A 17,597-nucleotide genomic window follows, 5' to 3' on the forward strand; every position below is an offset into this window, starting at 1 on the left:
AATTTCATAGAATCCACTTTTCCAGGTAAGCACAAAGATGATGCTATGTATAGTGCCTAATGTTTGTTGCTAGCTCTACTGATGCATTTCTTAAAGATGACCTCAGCTAAAGGTATTCAATCTAATTACTTCCACTTCCTGCTTCTCTGCTTCTGGAAAACTATGTCATTTGCACATTCAGTTTATTTAGATGAGAAATGCTCTTCTCTTTTATGAAGCGTAATAGCTCATTTAATGGTAAATCCAATTCTTATCCTGCTTCCCTCAACAGGAGGTCCATTTATAAACTCTAGTCTAGCATTTTTTGAGACTTAGAACTTAGGCAAGCCACTTCTTCTTCCTGGGCCTCAATTTCCTTGTCTGTAAAATGACATGGAGTGGGATGGTGTTAAACTAAATGATCTCTATGGTCACTGCCAATTATGACATTCTATTCATTTCTCATCATGCTGGTTAGAAGCTGCTTTCCCAAGATATTATGTTTTTGTTTGGGTCCCATCAAGGTGAAATAATATTATTAACCTAGGCTTGCATTAAATTACTTGCTCTACCCTTAAACTGAATACTACCTCTTTCCCTTTTCTTTGTGTCCCTTAAATTGATGGGTTTCTTAAGTTCAAATTCCTTCTTATTACCTGATTCAACTTTGTTGAGCTAAGTCTTCAACATTATTTTTGCCTTTTTTTGGGGGGGAGGGGGTTGAAGCAGTCAGGGTTAAGTGACTTGCCCAGGGTCACACAGCTAGCGTCAAGTGTTTAAGGCCAAATTTGAACTCAGGTCCTCCTAAATCTAAAGCTAGAGCTCTATCCACTGCACCAGCTAGCTGCCCCTATATTGAGATAAGTCTTGAAGAAAGTGAGTCATTCTAAGGTTTGGAGGTGAGAAGAGAACGCATTCCAGCCTGGGCATAACCCATGTAAAGTAGTGGAAATGGAAAATGCCATATGGAGTTCAGGGAACAGCTAATAAGGTTGTTTGATTAGAATGTGTAGTGTCAAGGGGCATGATATGAAGTAAGTGCCAGTTTGAGTTTGTGAAACCCCTGAAGATTTTTAAATATAAAAATAAATAGGTTATAGATGGTTAAGTGTGCATAGTGAATTCATAGCTTTAATTTAATTGATTTCAGAAAACAATGTGTCTAAATGGAACATATGCATATATAAATAATATATATGACATATACATATAACATGGTAATGAAGCAAAATCTATAATAGTTTATAGACAACAATCCTATACTAAGCATCTAAAATAATAATTAAATAAAAATAAGCAAACCTAAGTCTGGATATGGAAATTCTGAGGTAATAACATTTCTTTATTTTCTTTTTATGTTGTATCGTATCTGGGTAACAGTAAAACAAAATGATAAAATTGCTGCCTATACGTGGCAACACTTTCACTGTTCCCTTTCTGCTATTGTCATTGATGACATTTAGCATCAATTATGATACTACAGGGTGAAAATGAGAGTATAATTTGTAGATAGAATAAAACAGATGCCAGAAATAATATTCTTACCTTTTAGTTCATTCTGTTCCTCCTCCCTAAAGTCAGACTTAATAGTACATAGGTTGGACAATGGAGGTATCAAGTTCAATTAAGGTCTTATCCCAGGCATGTGATGAGGGTTTCCATTGTTGAGCCAATCGCCTTTCAAAATCTGAAATGTTCCAGTGTGAAGGTAAAGGTGGAACATGATGCTTTATGAGTTATCAGATCTATCCCTTGACACATATGTGGCATATTTTTATATCTTACAATGTCATACATAGTATATATATAGTGTGTGTATATATATATGTATATTACATATATGGTTTTTGTTTATTTTTGTAGATCAATTACTCAAAGCAGTAAAAATGGCCAGAAGTTCAGTATCCGATGAAGAAATGGCAGAACTCAGAGAAGCTTTCTCCAAAGTTGGTGAGTAGCATTGGTATGGAAGACATTTTGGGGTCTCACATTGCATAATAATTCTGTTTACTCAATTACCTCAGCATAGCTTCATCAAAATGATGAAATGTGGGCACGGCAGAAGAGCTCAGAAAATAAAGCAGCGGGGAAGGGTTAGAAGGGGCTGAGGGTATCAGTTCCCAAGAGGAGATTCATTTAAAGTCTATCTCCCTCTCCTGGCCTAACATCCTTCCTCCTCCCTCTGTCCATTTCCAGCCTGGAAAATCTCCCAGCTCTTGGTTCTTTAAGCCTTTACTTAGCTTTATTGTTGTTGCTGCTGTTTCCCTTGACTTTCTTTTACTGACATCCATTCTCTTTTCCCCATTTCTCCTTTCTTGCTAATAACAATCATTTTGTATCCCATTCCACTTTTTAAAAAATTCCCTTTGGTTGACTATTTTCTTCTTAGTCCTAGAATTCTTCTGCCTCTCTTGGCCAGAATTCCTACCTCCGACTCAGAGTTTCAGCTTCCGCACCCTGGAGCTAGGACCTAGTGTTTTCTTATTCCTCAGAAGTGTCTAGCATGGTACCTTCTGAGTGACAATATGATATACCTTTTGACTGATAGCTGCAGTGTTTTGTTAAGCTTCAGGCCTTTTTATGGTGGCAGGCCCAGATGCTGGGGGTGATTGTCTCCACTACCCTGCTACTCCTCACTTCCCAGGTATCCTCGCTGACACACCTAGTGTTCTTGGTTTGATGGCCATTGAACTTTGGGAAGGCAGCATGATGTGAGACAGTATGGTATAATGGAAAGAGTTCCAAATTTGGCATCAGAACACCTGGGATTGATTGCCAGCTTTGCCACTTTTTATCTGTGTATAATTTTGGGCATGTCAATGGGGGAAATGTAATAACTGCCTAATCAGCTTTCATAGGATCATTGTGAGGCTCAGTGAGGTAATGCCTGTAAAGTGCTTGGTAATGATAATGAGCTACCGCTACGACTACTAGTATGTTTGTTATTTATTATTTACAGATACAGATGGCAATGGGTACATCAGCTGCAATGAACTGAATGACTTGTTCAAGGCAGCTTGCTTGCCCTTGCCTGGGTACCGAGTAAGGGAAATCACAGAGAACCTGATGGCAACTGGAGATCTAAACCATGAAGGCCGGATCAGCTTTGATGAGTTTATCTCAGTGAGTATGAAAATAAAAGATGTGGAATGACTTTTTCAAAATAGAGCCTTTAATACTCTGATATCTCCAGGGTCTATGAGTTCATTAGTGTAGTACTTCCTTGATCAAGAGATTCCTCCACACCTCAGTAGTCAGTCTTCATGGCTTGTTATGGTAAAACAAGTTAAGAAGTTTGGTACCTGATCTTCTGGTGATGAGCCTTTCTGCACTCGGCTAGAATGAACTTTGAATGATGGAGTCACTCACTGGGCTTATCATTGAACCCTTCCGGCTTGATAGAACCTACCAGGTTCTGCTCTACTTGGTAGTACCTTCAAGAACCCAGGATCACCTCATAACACCATGAGCCATCAGAATAGGACTTTAGTGAAGGGTTTTTAGTATGTAGCTAGAACAAATATGGTTCCTGTGCTATGGCAATATTCTCTTCTTTTTCCAAAGTTTCCTGGTTAAGGCTTGAACTTCTCTAAAGGTATACTGTTTTCACAGATGTTTCATGGATTAAAAAGCACGGAAGTTGCCAAGACCTTCAGAAAAGCCATTAATAAGAAAGAAGGAATTTGTGCTATTGGTGGTACCTCAGAACAATCCAGTGTTGGAACACAGCATTCCTATTCAGGTAAATTCATAATGCCTACTACCGGAAGAGAAAGATTGCATCATTAATATCCATTTTACCTCAAAATCCCCCATGAATTAACCTATTTTGGGAATGATTAGAGAGAAGCACAGAGAATTTGAGTGACTTAACCCATAACCACACAATACTCACGAAGACTAGAAGCAGAGCCCCTGCAGTTCATCCTATAAGCATTAGACCATATTCCTTCTCCTGTGCCAGAAGCAATATTTATTTCCTCCTACTTAATGTTCTTATTGAATATCTCTGTCTACCTTCAAGTTTATTTTCCGAGTGTTTTGTGACTTTGGGTAAACATAGGTACTGTGGCTGTTCACAAAAGGCACTGAAAGTTTTGGGTAGCAGGAGGATGGACTAGATGAACTTACAGGGTTTGTTCTAGCTCTGACATTCTGAGACCAGAGTGAACTTTGTTGTTTATATTGGAGTATGGTCTTGCAAATGGATAAATGTAACCATTGATTTGCAGAGGAAGAAAAATATGCCTTTGTTAACTGGGTAAACAAGGCCCTGGAAAATGATCCTGATTGTAAGCATGTCCTCCCTATGGATCCAAACACAGATGACCTCTTTACTGCTGTTGGAGATGGCATCGTCCTATGGTAAATAATACTTCCTCATTGGTTTCTAAAACTGTCCATGTAATTATATGTATGCACATACATGCATGTATGTACTTACATGGACATAAATTGGCATATACTTAACATATATATACATAAGTATATAACATATATGTGAATGTATAAGTTTATGGTGTTTTTTAGTTTATGGAGTAAACTTGGCACTGTTTTAACTCCATGCATGGCAGTTTTCTGATAGCACTGCCCTCTACTGATTCCTTTTCCCTGGCCATTGGTTGATAACTCAGAGGTCCAAACTAATTTTAGTAAAAGCCTAAACTAAATATAATTAGGAAGGTAAATTCATTGTGAAAAAAAGACATGATGGATTCTGTGGCCAAAATAGTAATAATGTGTAGATAATATGCTATTTTGTGTCATCTAAACATTCTCTGATATTGGTATAATAGTAATATAAAATGGGAAATTATAATTGAGAAATCATTTGCACATTGCATCCTTTAACCTTGAATGTATCCTGTCATCAGAGTTAAGGAACTTAACCCTGTGACTAAAACAGGATTTTTATGTTATACATTCATAGGCACGTAACCTCTACATGAATTTAGAGGAAAAAAATGTATCAAGCTACCTGAGAGAAAGCAGTAATCCCCAAAGCATGGACAGTTTATCCCAGCACATAATTGACCATTTGCCTAACATGCTGATTCACAACAGTCTTTCTTAGAGTTGCTATTACTGCCATTACAGGACCATACTAGCAGTAGTCTAGGCTCCTCCGGGGCTTACATGAATAGTTAAGTTCTAATTAGATCTCTGCTCTTCAGAGACTAGGGTGTGGAACCTCTCTGTAGTTAGTACAGAAATTCAGATTGAAGAGAAAAAGGATGAAGCAGTCTTGTGGACTCTGCCTGACAACCACCACCACCACCACTATATTAGATAAATCGAGACCACTGTCATCAAATATAGGAGTGTACTTTTGCCCAACCCCATTAACTAGGGCATACAGCCATATCTCTATAACCGTTCTACCCCCCATACTCCTCTCCCTCCTCGGTGGAGATTGAGGGATCTGTGGACGTCTCCACTGTGCTGAGCATGGTTGTAAAATAGGCAGAAAGAGAAATTGCCATTTCAAATACTTCATAGTTTGACCTTTGTGCTGTTTTAGAAAGTGGTGGAGCTACAGCTAAAAGCCTGAACAATGCAAAGCTGCCAAGTTCACTATGGGTTGTGTATAGGGAGAGAGTGACTGTGTGTGTGTCATGTGTCTTTGTGTAAAAATGGTATTCCTGCCACTAGTTTTACTCAGCAAATAATTTTTTGGAAATAGAAAAGTTCTTAAGAACCTCATCTAATCACAAGATGCTTCTAATCACAAGAACATTTCTTGCTTACCCCAAAGGGGATATCTGAAAATATTTTTGTAGATTATATCTTTACTAAAGATTATGTTTTATAAGCAATCTTCAAATGTCCAATATGACGTATAAATATTCAGATCAGGTCACTAACATTTTCATAAATGTGTGAAAATGAATCAATGAAGGGGCAGCTCGGTGGTGCAGTAGACAGAGCTCCGGCCTTGGAGTCAGAAGGACCTGGGTTCAAATCCTGCCTCAGATACTTGACACTTCCTGGCTGTGTGACCTTGGGCAAATCACTTAACCCTGATTGCATCACCAAAAAGAAAGAAAGAAAATGAATCAATGAAATGAATATATCCAAAGTGAAGTTGATCCAAACCTAGTTGTTGTATGGGACTTCAGCATTGTGATATATCCTTCAGGTGTCTCTAGCTTATACTGGGCATCTAGAAAATGGGAGCAACAATACCTATAGCAGTATTTACCTCACTTGCTTGTTTTGAAGATCAGATCAGATGAGGCATATAAATTGCCTTGCAAACCTTAAAATGCTGTATAAATGCCAGTTATCATCCTTATTATTGCTATTATTACTTGGAGTCAGGAATATCTGAGTTCAAATTTGACTTCAGACAATTATTAGCTGTGTGACCCTGGCCAAGTCACTTAACCTCTCTCTGCTTCAATTTCCTCATGGATAAAATGGGGATAATAATAACACGTACTTCCTAGGATTGTTATGAAGGTAAAATGAAATTATATTTGTAAAGTACTTTGCCATATAAAAGCTAGCTGTTATTATTATTATTATTATTAGTGATAATAATATTAAATATTACTATTTTAACATTAGAAGTACAAGGTTATGGTGACAGAAAACACAACTTTCAGTCAGATAGTGTTTTTCCTTGAAAGATATTGCTAACGCCAATTTTTGCCCCCTTTAAGTAAAGATCATTTTTTGTTGTATAACTTAGTAGAACAAGCTCTCAGACCTGAGGGATCTTCCATTTATCTCTACTGTGACTATCAAATATTTAGTTACTAACAGCTCCAGTGACTTCTACTTCTTCTTCTTCTTCTTCTTAACAACAGCAACAACAACAATGATTACAACTCAAATCTATATGGGTTTTAAAGTTTACAGTTCACTTTCCTTACAAAAACCGTGTCAAATAAGTAATGAGCTATTACTATCCCATTTTATAGATAGAGAAACTGAATCACAGAGCGATTAAGTGACATGTCCAAGAACAAAGAACTAATAATTAACAGAGCTGGGAATTGAACCCAGGTCTTCTGACTCTGAGTCCAATATGCTTTTTCTTTTTTCTTTTTTTGTGTGAGGCAATTGGGTTTACGTGACTTGCCAGAGTGACACAGCTAGTGAATATTACATGTCTGAGGCTGGATTTGAACTCAGGTCCATCCTGATTCCAGGGCCAATGCTCTATCCATTGTGCCACCTAGCTGCCCCTAACAACATGCTTTTTCTACCATACCATCCTGCTTTTTTTAGAAAAATAACAATTTGAGTTTAATTTCCTCAGAACAACCTGGTGAGGCAGGCAATATAAATATCCCCATCTTACATATGAGAAACTGAGACTCAGAGATTAACTGATTTATTTGTAAATGGTCACACAGCAAGGCTGAGGAAGAATTCAAATGCAGATTTCCTTATTCCAGATCTAGCACTCAATCTTTGCTCCTACTTGTCTTTTTTATCCTATAAATAATAGGTTTTGTCTACAGTATGTACCTGATATAGTCAGCATATATCAGATACTACTAGGGGAGATTAATACCGTAATATAGTATAATATAATATGATATGATATAATGTACTAATACAAAATAATATAATATAATACATGTGGTGTATTGTATATGGTAGAACAGAAAAGGATGGGGTAGGAGAGAAATGGAATAATAAATACAATAAGACTCAATAAATTTATTCAGCTTGGGATACAGTGTTTGATCCAGACACCCAAAACAGACCTGGGGATTTCCATTAACTGAGACTAAGTACTACTTCCTCAGTATGTAGTTGTTGGGGAATGCTCACATCCTTTCATTATTTCCCTCATCAAGCTTTAATGCTTCTGTTTTGAACAATACATAGGTGAAACTGGTGCCCTTTTCTCAGTCAGAAACATATAGACCAGAGGTTCACAAACTTATTTGGTCTACTGCCCCCTTTTCAAAAAAAAAATTATTCAGCATCTCCCTGGAAATCTACTTTCTTTAACCCTTTAATTTTTTTTAAAATTTGCATCATTTTAAAAAATATAAAATACATATATTTTTAGATGGCACATATTAAATTTAATAATTTATTGTATTTGTGGGGTTTTTTCCTGCACTGAAATTCTGGTAATGCAGTATTGCATCATGTAGCCTTATGGTATCATGTTGTAAACAAGTCATTACACTCACCTATTTCTGCCGATGCATGCTAGACTTACTGACAATGGGTGACGTGCTCCCTGCCAACACTTTCTTGTTAAGACCTGTCATTGGACTTGACCACTCATCAGTTATAACTTGGATTTTGTGTTTTATTTGGAAAATAATGCAATCACTATGACTTTAACTCTGTTACGTAGCAAATGAAACATGTATGAACAGTTTTTCAAAATTCTCTTCTTTCCTTATGCTTCCACCACACCCTTATTTTTATTCAATGCCCCCCAGTGGTACCCAAGGTTACTATTGTTCCCTCCCCCCATAGTTCCAGCGCACCCCAGGGTGTGGTATTGTCCACTTTGGGAACCCATGAGACTAACTACTTCTCTCTGTTGCCTTGACTTTGATTGAAATGACTGAGGAAATGAGGAGGCATAATGCTTTGGGCATCCTCAGCATTTGCTGTTGTTGTTCAGTCGGTGTCTGACTCTTGGGGGTCTAGAAAACCCCCATTTGGGGTTTTCTTGGCAAAGATACTGGAGTGGTTTGCCATTTCCTTCTCCAGCTCATTTTACAAATGAAGAAACTGAGGCAGGGTTAAGTGACTTGCCCAGGGTCACACAGCTAGTAAGTGTCTGAGGTCACATTTGAACTCAGAAGACAAGTCTTTCTGACTTCAGGCCCAGCACCCTCTCCACTGCGCCACCTAGCTGCGTTTTTGGGATTTGCTGATGTGCTAAGAAAATTCAGGGGGGTGTGCATGTTTGTACACAAAATGCATTTGCTTCTTCAGTCCCTGTCCAAAGATGTTAATGTATTCAGCTTCTCTCCCTCAGGTATACTAAGCCTATTCTAGATTCACTTGAATCAAAGTAGCCCTCTTTGGTTTCACATAGACTAGGAAGGAAAAAAAGGAAACAAGTATTTATTGAGCACCTACTATGTTCCAGGTACTGCGCTAGCACTTTACAAATATTATCTCATTTGATCCTCACAACAGCCTTGAAAGGTAGGTGCTGTTACTACCTCCCTTTTACAGTTGAGGAAACTGAGGTGAAAAAACTTTCTCAAGGTCACACAGCTGATAAGTGTATATGGTTAGATTTGAACTCAGGTCTGCCTGCCTCCAGATCTAACACTAGGTGCCTAGGTATAATGTTGTCTTGTTTGCTTACTTGTTGGAATATCAAAAAAAGAGATACAGCAATCAGTATTGTTAGGCCTTGATGGCCAAGGGCCAACTCATTCATTGTTTTCATTTTGATCTTTTCCATTTTAGTAAAATGATCAACCTATCAGTGCCAGATACAATTGATGAAAGAACAATCAACAAAAAGAAACTTACCCCATTCACCATCCAGGTACGGGAAAATGTTTTGTTTTGTTTTTCTATTTCATCTGAGTTACAGGCATAGCTCTAGGTGAGAGATGAGGGCCACAACCTCAAAATCAATCCATATCCCTGTCCTAAGCTACCAGAATCAGCATGAAGCACAGTATGAAATTAGTTTGCTGTGATTCAGTACAGCATTTCCCAGAACCTGGACCAAAAAGAGGGATAAGCCAGGATGCAGGGCCTATGATTTCTGTTCAGAAGGTGGGAATTAAGGGAAAATGTTCAGGTTTTGTCTTTTATTATAATCAATAGCTGTACTATACTAAAAAAAAGAAGTGGAGGATAGAAGGAAGAGGGAAATTCATTTATGAAGAAAATTCTCAGTAGCTTAAATTTAACATCAACTTCCCCTATGAGTTATCTTTGAGCTCATTCCAAAAACATGCCATTTTAGTGAAAAAGATAAGCCTTTCTAAGAAATGAGGGGGTAGAAAACGGGAAGTGTCCTGGCAGCCTTCGCTGTGGCGCGCTACAATAGTGGCTGCATCAGTGTGATAAATATAACCTGCTTTTAGCATTCAATTACTTTGATTAACTGGAACACTAACCAGCAGTAAGTGTGTTCAGAACCATTAAATTACCTTACTGCTTTGCATTCCACTTCTGTAAAATAATTGAATCCACTTGGTTAAGAACATACATCACAGATTAGTTAATCTGAGATGTATTTATTTATTGATTCCTGTTTGGGTTTAAGTAGAGAGGGGTGTGTGTGTGTGTGTGGATGTGTGGTTTCAGAGAAATTTGGGAAGATACGAACTGATACAGAATGAAGTGAGTTTGGAGAGCAGTTTATACAATGACAATAATATTGTAAAGACAAAATCTTGAAAGACTTAGGAATTTGGATGACTATAGTCAACCATAATTCTAGAGGACTCATGATGAAACATGCCATCCATTTTCTGAAAGAGAAGTGTTAGAAGCAGAGCGTGGATTGAGGCATTTTTTTTTTTAACATACCCAGTGTACAAATTTGACTTGATTATACATGTTTGTAACAGAGGTTTTGTTTTTCTTGCTTTCTTATTGTGAGAGGGCAGGAAGGTCAGAGGGAGAGAAGGTAGATCTTAATAAAAGTAAAATAAAATTGAGTTCAGAAATTTTTAAAAATTAAATAAAAAAGAAAAAGCAGCACAGCATAATAGGGAATGGAAAAGTCGGGAAGACCTGGGTTCAAATCCTGCCTCAGACATTTTCTAGCTGTATGGCACTAGACAAATCACTTAACCTCTTGTGCTTCAACTTCTTCATCAGTAAAATAGGATAATAATAGCACCTACCTCATAGATGGAGATCAACTTAAATATTCAATATAAAGTTCTTTGCAAACCTTAAAGAACTATATAACTGCCAGCTATTATTATTGTTGTCTAATCATAATACTGTGGATCCCTGACATTTTTCCTGCTTCATGAGTCATTTCCGCCCGTAATCTCCCATCTTTTTTTTTTTTTTTGGCCTTCGTATGGTTTGATAGAGATCACTGTGTATAGATTGAGTTGGCACATTTTAACCCCTCTACGCACTGTACAAACGAGCTGCGTGGTTATAAGAAATTAGTATATAACTTGTATGTATATTTAACCAAGTTATCTAAATGTTATGGGTACTCAGTAAATATTGTCATAATAACAACAGCCATAGCTCTTCCAGAAATGTGACTGTTGGTTATTATTCTCTTCCCACTCACTTTCCATGCTGAGAAAGCTATTGCCTCTTTCTTTTATGACCTTTCTTTACCTCCACTGTTGTGTTATAGTGCATAAGCAATGACAAGACAATGGGTGGCCTCGTTGAATACTATAATACTGCCTTTTTCTCAGTAGGGGGCTTAGTGTGCTGCCTCCATCTCAAAGCAGGATGGGAAATGTAAGAATCATTACTAACATGGGCATTCCATTTAACATTTGTTTTTTTTGAAGAATAAAGCATCAGGCTAGTCATTGGGTCTTCCATTTTAAACTCTTTTTTTTTTCTCACTCTGTTATTTACCACTGTTTTTTGTTTTTTTTTTTTTCCTCAGAGATGTTATGTGGTCTAATGAGATAATGCCCTTAAAACTCTGTAAGATCTTCAGAAAAAATTAGACAGTGGTAGTTGTCAAGTTGTTGTTCTTATTATCACCATAAATCATCACTTGGTATTTACTGGCATGTTTTGTCATTTTCCTCCCTTCAGGAGAATTTGAACCTAGCTCTGAACTCTGCTTCAGCCATTGGGTGCCATGTTGTTAACATAGGAGCTGAGGACTTAAAAGAGGGGAAACCTTATCTGGTCTTGGGCCTTCTGTGGCAAGTCATCAAAATTGGATTGTTTGCCGACATTGAACTCAGCAGAAATGAAGGTACAGACAGAGGCTAAAGCCTTTTATTTTGTGGGGTGGTCTTCTATTAATGCATATATTTGATGAAGTAGAGAATGGTGTGAAGGACAGCCAGGTTCAGACTGTTTAAGAAGACTTGAATAAAGTAAATGTAAATTAATGCTGGGCTCTCTACCTGACACAGCAGATGGAATTCAACAGTTCATCATTTCTCTTCTTTCCCACAGTAATCAGACTTCTTAAAATATGAAAGTGAAAGCTTCTTCATACCACAGGCTGATAATGCCTATTTAAATTGAACATGTAACTTACGTTAGCAGTCTGGGACTCCAACCTCAAAAAGCTTTCCTCAGATAGCTCATTCTAGATCTAGATAGTTGAATATTTGTTTCTTCAGTTATTTCAGTCATGACTGACTCTTCATGATCCTCATTTGAGGTTTTCTTGGCAGAGATATTGGAGTGGTTTGCCATTTCTTTTTCCACCTCATTTTACAGATGAGGAAACTAAGGTAAACAGGGTTAACTCACTTGCCCAGGGTCACACAACTAGTAAATATCTGAGGCCATATTTGAACTCATGAAAATGAGTCTTCCTTACTCTATCTGCTGTAGCATCTAGCTACCCAATATAATAATTGAATGTGATAATTGAATATCGTATGTTACTTTGTGCTTGAATCTGTACAGAATGGTCCCTGTCTAAAAATGTAGAGTTCTTGGAGAAACTTTCATGTGTTAAGCAGAGTACAAAGGTCATATGATAAATTTATAATTCATGAGAAAATAATGACCTGCTAAGTTTATTCCATATGTTTTGAAACACCTGCCACAGCACACCCTTTCCCAGTGCATACAAAATAATAATATCCCAGTTTCAAAGATAAGTGCTTAGTATTACACAACACAGTGCTGTAGTAGAAAAGCCACTGGACTGAGCATCCAGAAACTTGGATTCTAATCCTGGTTCTGCCACTGACTTAGCTGTGAGATCTTGGACAAGTCATTTCATCTCTGAGCCTCACTTTTCTCATCTGTAAAATAAGGTAGCGAGATTAAATGATTGCTAATACTTCCAGCTCTCACATTCTAGAAGCATTATTTCATGTACAGATATGACTAGCACCAGAAGTGTAATTTCTGTTGGACATCTATATAGCCAGATATGTCATCTCTGTCTTTTAATTGTAATATTCAGTGGAGTGTCCCATGGTGCCTTTTATTCTACATGCCTTATTCTATAATAACAATAGGCACATATAGAAAGCTTTATATACACAATCTCAATCCATGTATATTGCATTCTTGTGATATTTCTTTATAGTCAATGTTTTAAAAGGAGGAAAAGAACAAATATAGATCTTAGAAAATGTGGCACAAAAATATTGACTTGAAAATAGCGGATTCTAAATTAAATCTGCTATCTAAATAAAACCTTTTCCTCTGGAAGTTGAGAGAAGGGGGATAAATTACATTGCTGAGATGTTATAATTATAGAAGTATTTCAACTCTAAAATATCTCTGAGAATTGAAGAGAAACAGTTTATTGTCAGTATTACAAAAGTGATTTCCAAAAAGTAAAAATGTTATCATATCAGGAAACATAGTCTAATGAACACAAAATTAATCTGGGTGATATTTCTGGTTGTGCCACTGTGATCTTGAACAGCTTGCTCAACTTCTTTGTTGTCTCAGTTGTTTCATTTTAAATCAGAGGATAATAGATAACACCATAATGCTTTCCATCTATTTTCCTTGCAGGGATGCAGAGAATATTAGCTGAGTTGAGATTATTGGATAGAAAGAACTATGGGGGTCTTGTGTTAGACCTAATTAGGGTCTTCTACCATACCTCCACAGAGCATTTAGTCTGTCTTCTTCCTTCCTCAATCTCCCTTTTAAGAATTTTACTATGAAGAAGAAAAAAAAAAAAAGGAAATTTAGCTAATCAGTATGATAGCATAGGAGTTTTCCTTAAGTCCAAACAAAACCTATGAACAAGTCATAGAATTAGAATGTTAGAACTAGAAGGGACCTTAGAGGACAATTTTTTCAACTGCCTCATTTTACAGTTGATGAACCAAGCCCAGAGAGGTTAAAGGACTATTAATTCTTTCTTCAGATTAATTCCATGGATTATATTGATAGAAGACATAACCATTCTCCACATGCACCTAGGATTTATTTTTTTTCACTTTTACTATTTTTACTTGTCTAGCTCTGATTGCGCTTTTGAGGGAAGGTGAGAGTCTGGAAGACTTGATGAAACTTTCCCCTGAGGACCTGTTGCTGAGATGGGCAAATTATCACCTGGAAAATTCAGGCTGCAATAAAATCAACAACTTCAGTACTGACATCAAGGTAGGAGGAACGCAGTTTGACTAATTTGTCTAGTATTGGAGGGGTCAGGAGGGGGTTAGGACTGGTTGAAGTTCCACCTAGATACCTTTTTTAGACCTGTGTGTGGCAAGGGATCTTAACTTTTTTGTGTCATGGACTCTTTTGGCAGTCTGGTGAAGCCTATGAACCCCTTAGAATAATTTTTCAAAACTGAAGGATATGATAAATTTTGATTAGAGGTTAGTGAAAATAAAGGTATAACTTTTTTCTTATCTAGGTTCGTGGACCCCCCTGAAATCTTTTTCACAGACTTCAGGTTAAGAACACTTGGCCTATAGGCTTTGGATTTGGTGAAATTATCACTCTTGGGTCTGAGAAGGCATCTTTGGGGCTCTCGTGACTGAGTTATACATATTTTAAAAATCTTAGCTACTTCAGTTAGCAATCATTGGAGCTTAGTGGGTAGACAGAGGAACAAGGGAAGGTGAAGGGAAAGGATAGACAAATGTCAGTTTTTGCACGTGCAGATTATGCTATGGATATGACCAATGTCTTTCTTATTTCATAAGTGGTGAACACTTTTCTTTAAAAAAAAATTGACAAAACTCACTTTTCTTTGAAGGATTTAAAGACAAAAGTTTCTTTTTAAAATGTGGATAAATTTTGTGAAAATTTGCTTATTTTTTACATGTGGAAAGTTTTATGAATCTCAAATATAGTAATTCTGAAAATTCTTCTCCTGAATAAAACTTCTTCCAGAGAGTTGTGGAAAATTAAATCATATACTAAAATCTCAGCAGCTTATCAGTTCCAGACACTCCCCCCCCTAAAAAAAAGGTCTAATTGATATTCTTTAAACGTGTGGGAAGAGGCTATATTAGTGAAAGGCAACAGGTGTGGTTTTTTGTTTTGGTTTTTTTTTTCCTTGCCAAGGACAAATCAAGATGAAGGAAAAGGCAGAGATTGTACTGGAGGCAATTTTGACTAGACAGCAGGAAGTAGTTTCTCACTGTAATAAAAAGTATGGGATACTTAATTGCATTACTAGAAAAGTGGTTGTCTCTTGCTCAAGAGACAAAGAGCATTGTTCAGGGATAAATAGTTTGAATATAACCCTGACACAAAGAGACAAGGGATACCCTGGGTGACCCCTGAAGACACCTCCCGTGTTTGGGCTTCTGTAAATTAGGTGTTCCAATAAAGCATCTGCATGCACTAAGTATACTGTGATCTAGATGACTGGTATAGGGGCACTAGGATTCTTTACATTGCCAAAGCTTTAGCTTCTCTTCCTGGTCTTTCTATAAGGGTCTATTCCAGTGGTACTTCCTTATAGAGAGTTTCCTATTTCCTTTGTATATCTACTAATACCCTGAAGCTCATTACTCTGCCTAAACTAGCTAAAGACAAGCTAGGTGATACAGTGAATAGACTGCAGGATTTGGAATGGGGAAGACCTGAGTTTGAATCCTGTCTCAGACACTAACTAGTTGTATGACCCTGGACAAGTCACTTAACCTTTCTCCATTTCCACATCTGTAAAATGGGGATAATAATAGCACTTACTTCACAGAATTATGAGGATTGAGTGAGTAAACATGTAAAGCACTTTGCAAACCCTAAAGTGCTATATTATTATTAAAGTTATATTAAAGTGCTAGATATCATTATCAAGCCTTATTGACTTTACTTCTCCACTCCACCAAACTTGATTAGGTTTGAACTCAGGGTGTAGCTTGGGCAGCTAGATGGGCGCAGTGGATAGAGTGCTGGGTCTGGAGACAGGAAGACTCATCTTGAGTTCAAATCTGGCCTCAGATGCTTACTAGCTGTGTGACCCTGGGCAAGTAGCTTAACCCTGTTTACCTCAGTTTCGTCATCTGTAAAATGAGCTGGAGAAGGAAATAGCAAACCACTCCATTATCTTTGCCAAGAAAACCCCAAGTGGGGTCACAAAAAATTGGACACAACTGAAAGACTGAACTACAACAAAGTGCCTAGTTGCCGTTGCCATTAGCAATTTCTAAAGTGTTATGTCCTTTCTCAATCAAAATTAAGATACTTGAATATTTTAGAGCTGTTTAGAAAAACAAATTAAACTGGTTTCTATTCAGCAGAATCCTATTCTTCCAGAGTTGCAACCATTTGAGAGTTTAGAAAGTTTCTGAATGGGATGAGAATCATTAAAAAAGTATAATAATATTGACATATTGAGGCAAATTCTTTTTTTGATGGTAACATTAAAAGAGGCACATATATAAAGTCAACATTTATGGAGAGAGCAGACAGTCATTCCATCTGTACAGTTCACACTAGTCCCGGAAAGTCTATGAGGCATCTGGTGATCTGGAGGCTTCTCTTTTTTTCTGGTACTCTGAAGATGGCTGAAGTGACAAGTGACGTCATGGCGTATAATATAACTAAGCATTGGTTTTAGAGGTTGTCCTTTATTATCCTTTCATGATGAATCCCCTTGATAGTGCCCCCAAGGCAATTGTCAGAAAAGGTCCGGCAGAAAAGTTGAGGTTGGGCTTGATGGTGTGACAGAGATTGAAAATCACTTTTCGCCAGTGCAGGCTAGTAGGAGAAATGAATGACAAAATTATCTTTCTGACTTAACAAATAGTGAACAATATTTCTGGCTTATGATCACTTAAGTTGCTTTTAGAGAATTTAAATAAATTATCTGTCTATCTACCTCTATTTCCACATGTGAAAATAAGAATATACTTTAAAAAGATTGGAATTCTGGGGCAGCTGGGTGGTGCAGTTGATAGAGCACCGACCCTGGAGTCAGGAGGACCTGAGTTCAAATCCGGCCTCAGACCAAACACTTGACACTTAGTAGCTGTATGAACCTGGGCAAGTGACTTAACCCCAACTGCCTCAAAACAAAACAAAACAAGAAAAAAAAAACCCAGTGGAATTCTTAGAATTCTTCTTCTGGATGAGACATTTTCCAGAGTGTTAGAGATGGTGGAAATACCATCCGTGAGTTCAAACTGCTGTAACTATTCTATGAGATAGACTTAAATTTGGCTTTTATTTCTGGATTTGTAAGTTCAGAAGGTCTAGCCCAGGATTTACTGCTCACGCTATTTTACTCTCCCCGTTTGCCCTAGAGAATGCTTGGTGATTGCTTCAACTTCTGTCTCTGACTTTCTTCTGTTTTGCTTAGCGTCTAGTTAATGTTTCTTTGACTCTTCTGCCTCCTCCTGTCATGTCTTTTGTTTAATCCTTAGCTGACTGACTTCTACAGCATTTTAAAGGTATATATTTTTCATGCATACAATTTAATACATGTAAACTGATTGTATTCTCTTAAAAGGCAGCAAGGGTAGCATGTTTTTTTTTCTTTTTGCTTGTAATTTAAAGTTTTTTTTTTAATTGCTTTTTAATAGAAAATGAAATGAAATGATATGGTAAGC

The 17,597-nt window shown here is 37.2% G+C and overlaps 1 protein-coding gene across 3 annotated transcripts in view; it reads left to right on the forward strand.

Moving 5' to 3' along the window:
- Positions 1 to 17,597, forward strand: part of LCP1 (lymphocyte cytosolic protein 1) — a 103,724-nt gene that overhangs the window by 68,214 nt on the left and 17,913 nt on the right. For all 3 annotated transcript variants that reach the window (XM_027848135.1, XM_027848134.1, XM_027848133.1), the window contains exons 2-8: positions 1,843 to 1,929; positions 2,939 to 3,102; positions 3,592 to 3,721; positions 4,212 to 4,344; positions 9,388 to 9,469; positions 11,686 to 11,851; positions 14,048 to 14,190. In XM_027848135.1, coding sequence (XP_027703936.1) covers positions 1,866 to 1,929; positions 2,939 to 3,102; positions 3,592 to 3,721; positions 4,212 to 4,344; positions 9,388 to 9,469; positions 11,686 to 11,851; positions 14,048 to 14,190 — 882 coding nt within the window. In that variant the 5' untranslated portion in view covers positions 1,843 to 1,865. The remainder of the gene's footprint in view (positions 1 to 1,842; positions 1,930 to 2,938; positions 3,103 to 3,591; positions 3,722 to 4,211; positions 4,345 to 9,387; positions 9,470 to 11,685; positions 11,852 to 14,047; positions 14,191 to 17,597) is intronic.

The sequence above is a fragment of the Vombatus ursinus genome, unplaced genomic scaffold (genome assembly GCF_900497805.2).
Source record: "Vombatus ursinus unplaced genomic scaffold, bare-nosed wombat genome assembly UNPS02005659.1, whole genome shotgun sequence".
In the NCBI taxonomy this organism is placed as follows: domain Eukaryota; kingdom Metazoa; phylum Chordata; class Mammalia; order Diprotodontia; family Vombatidae; genus Vombatus; species Vombatus ursinus.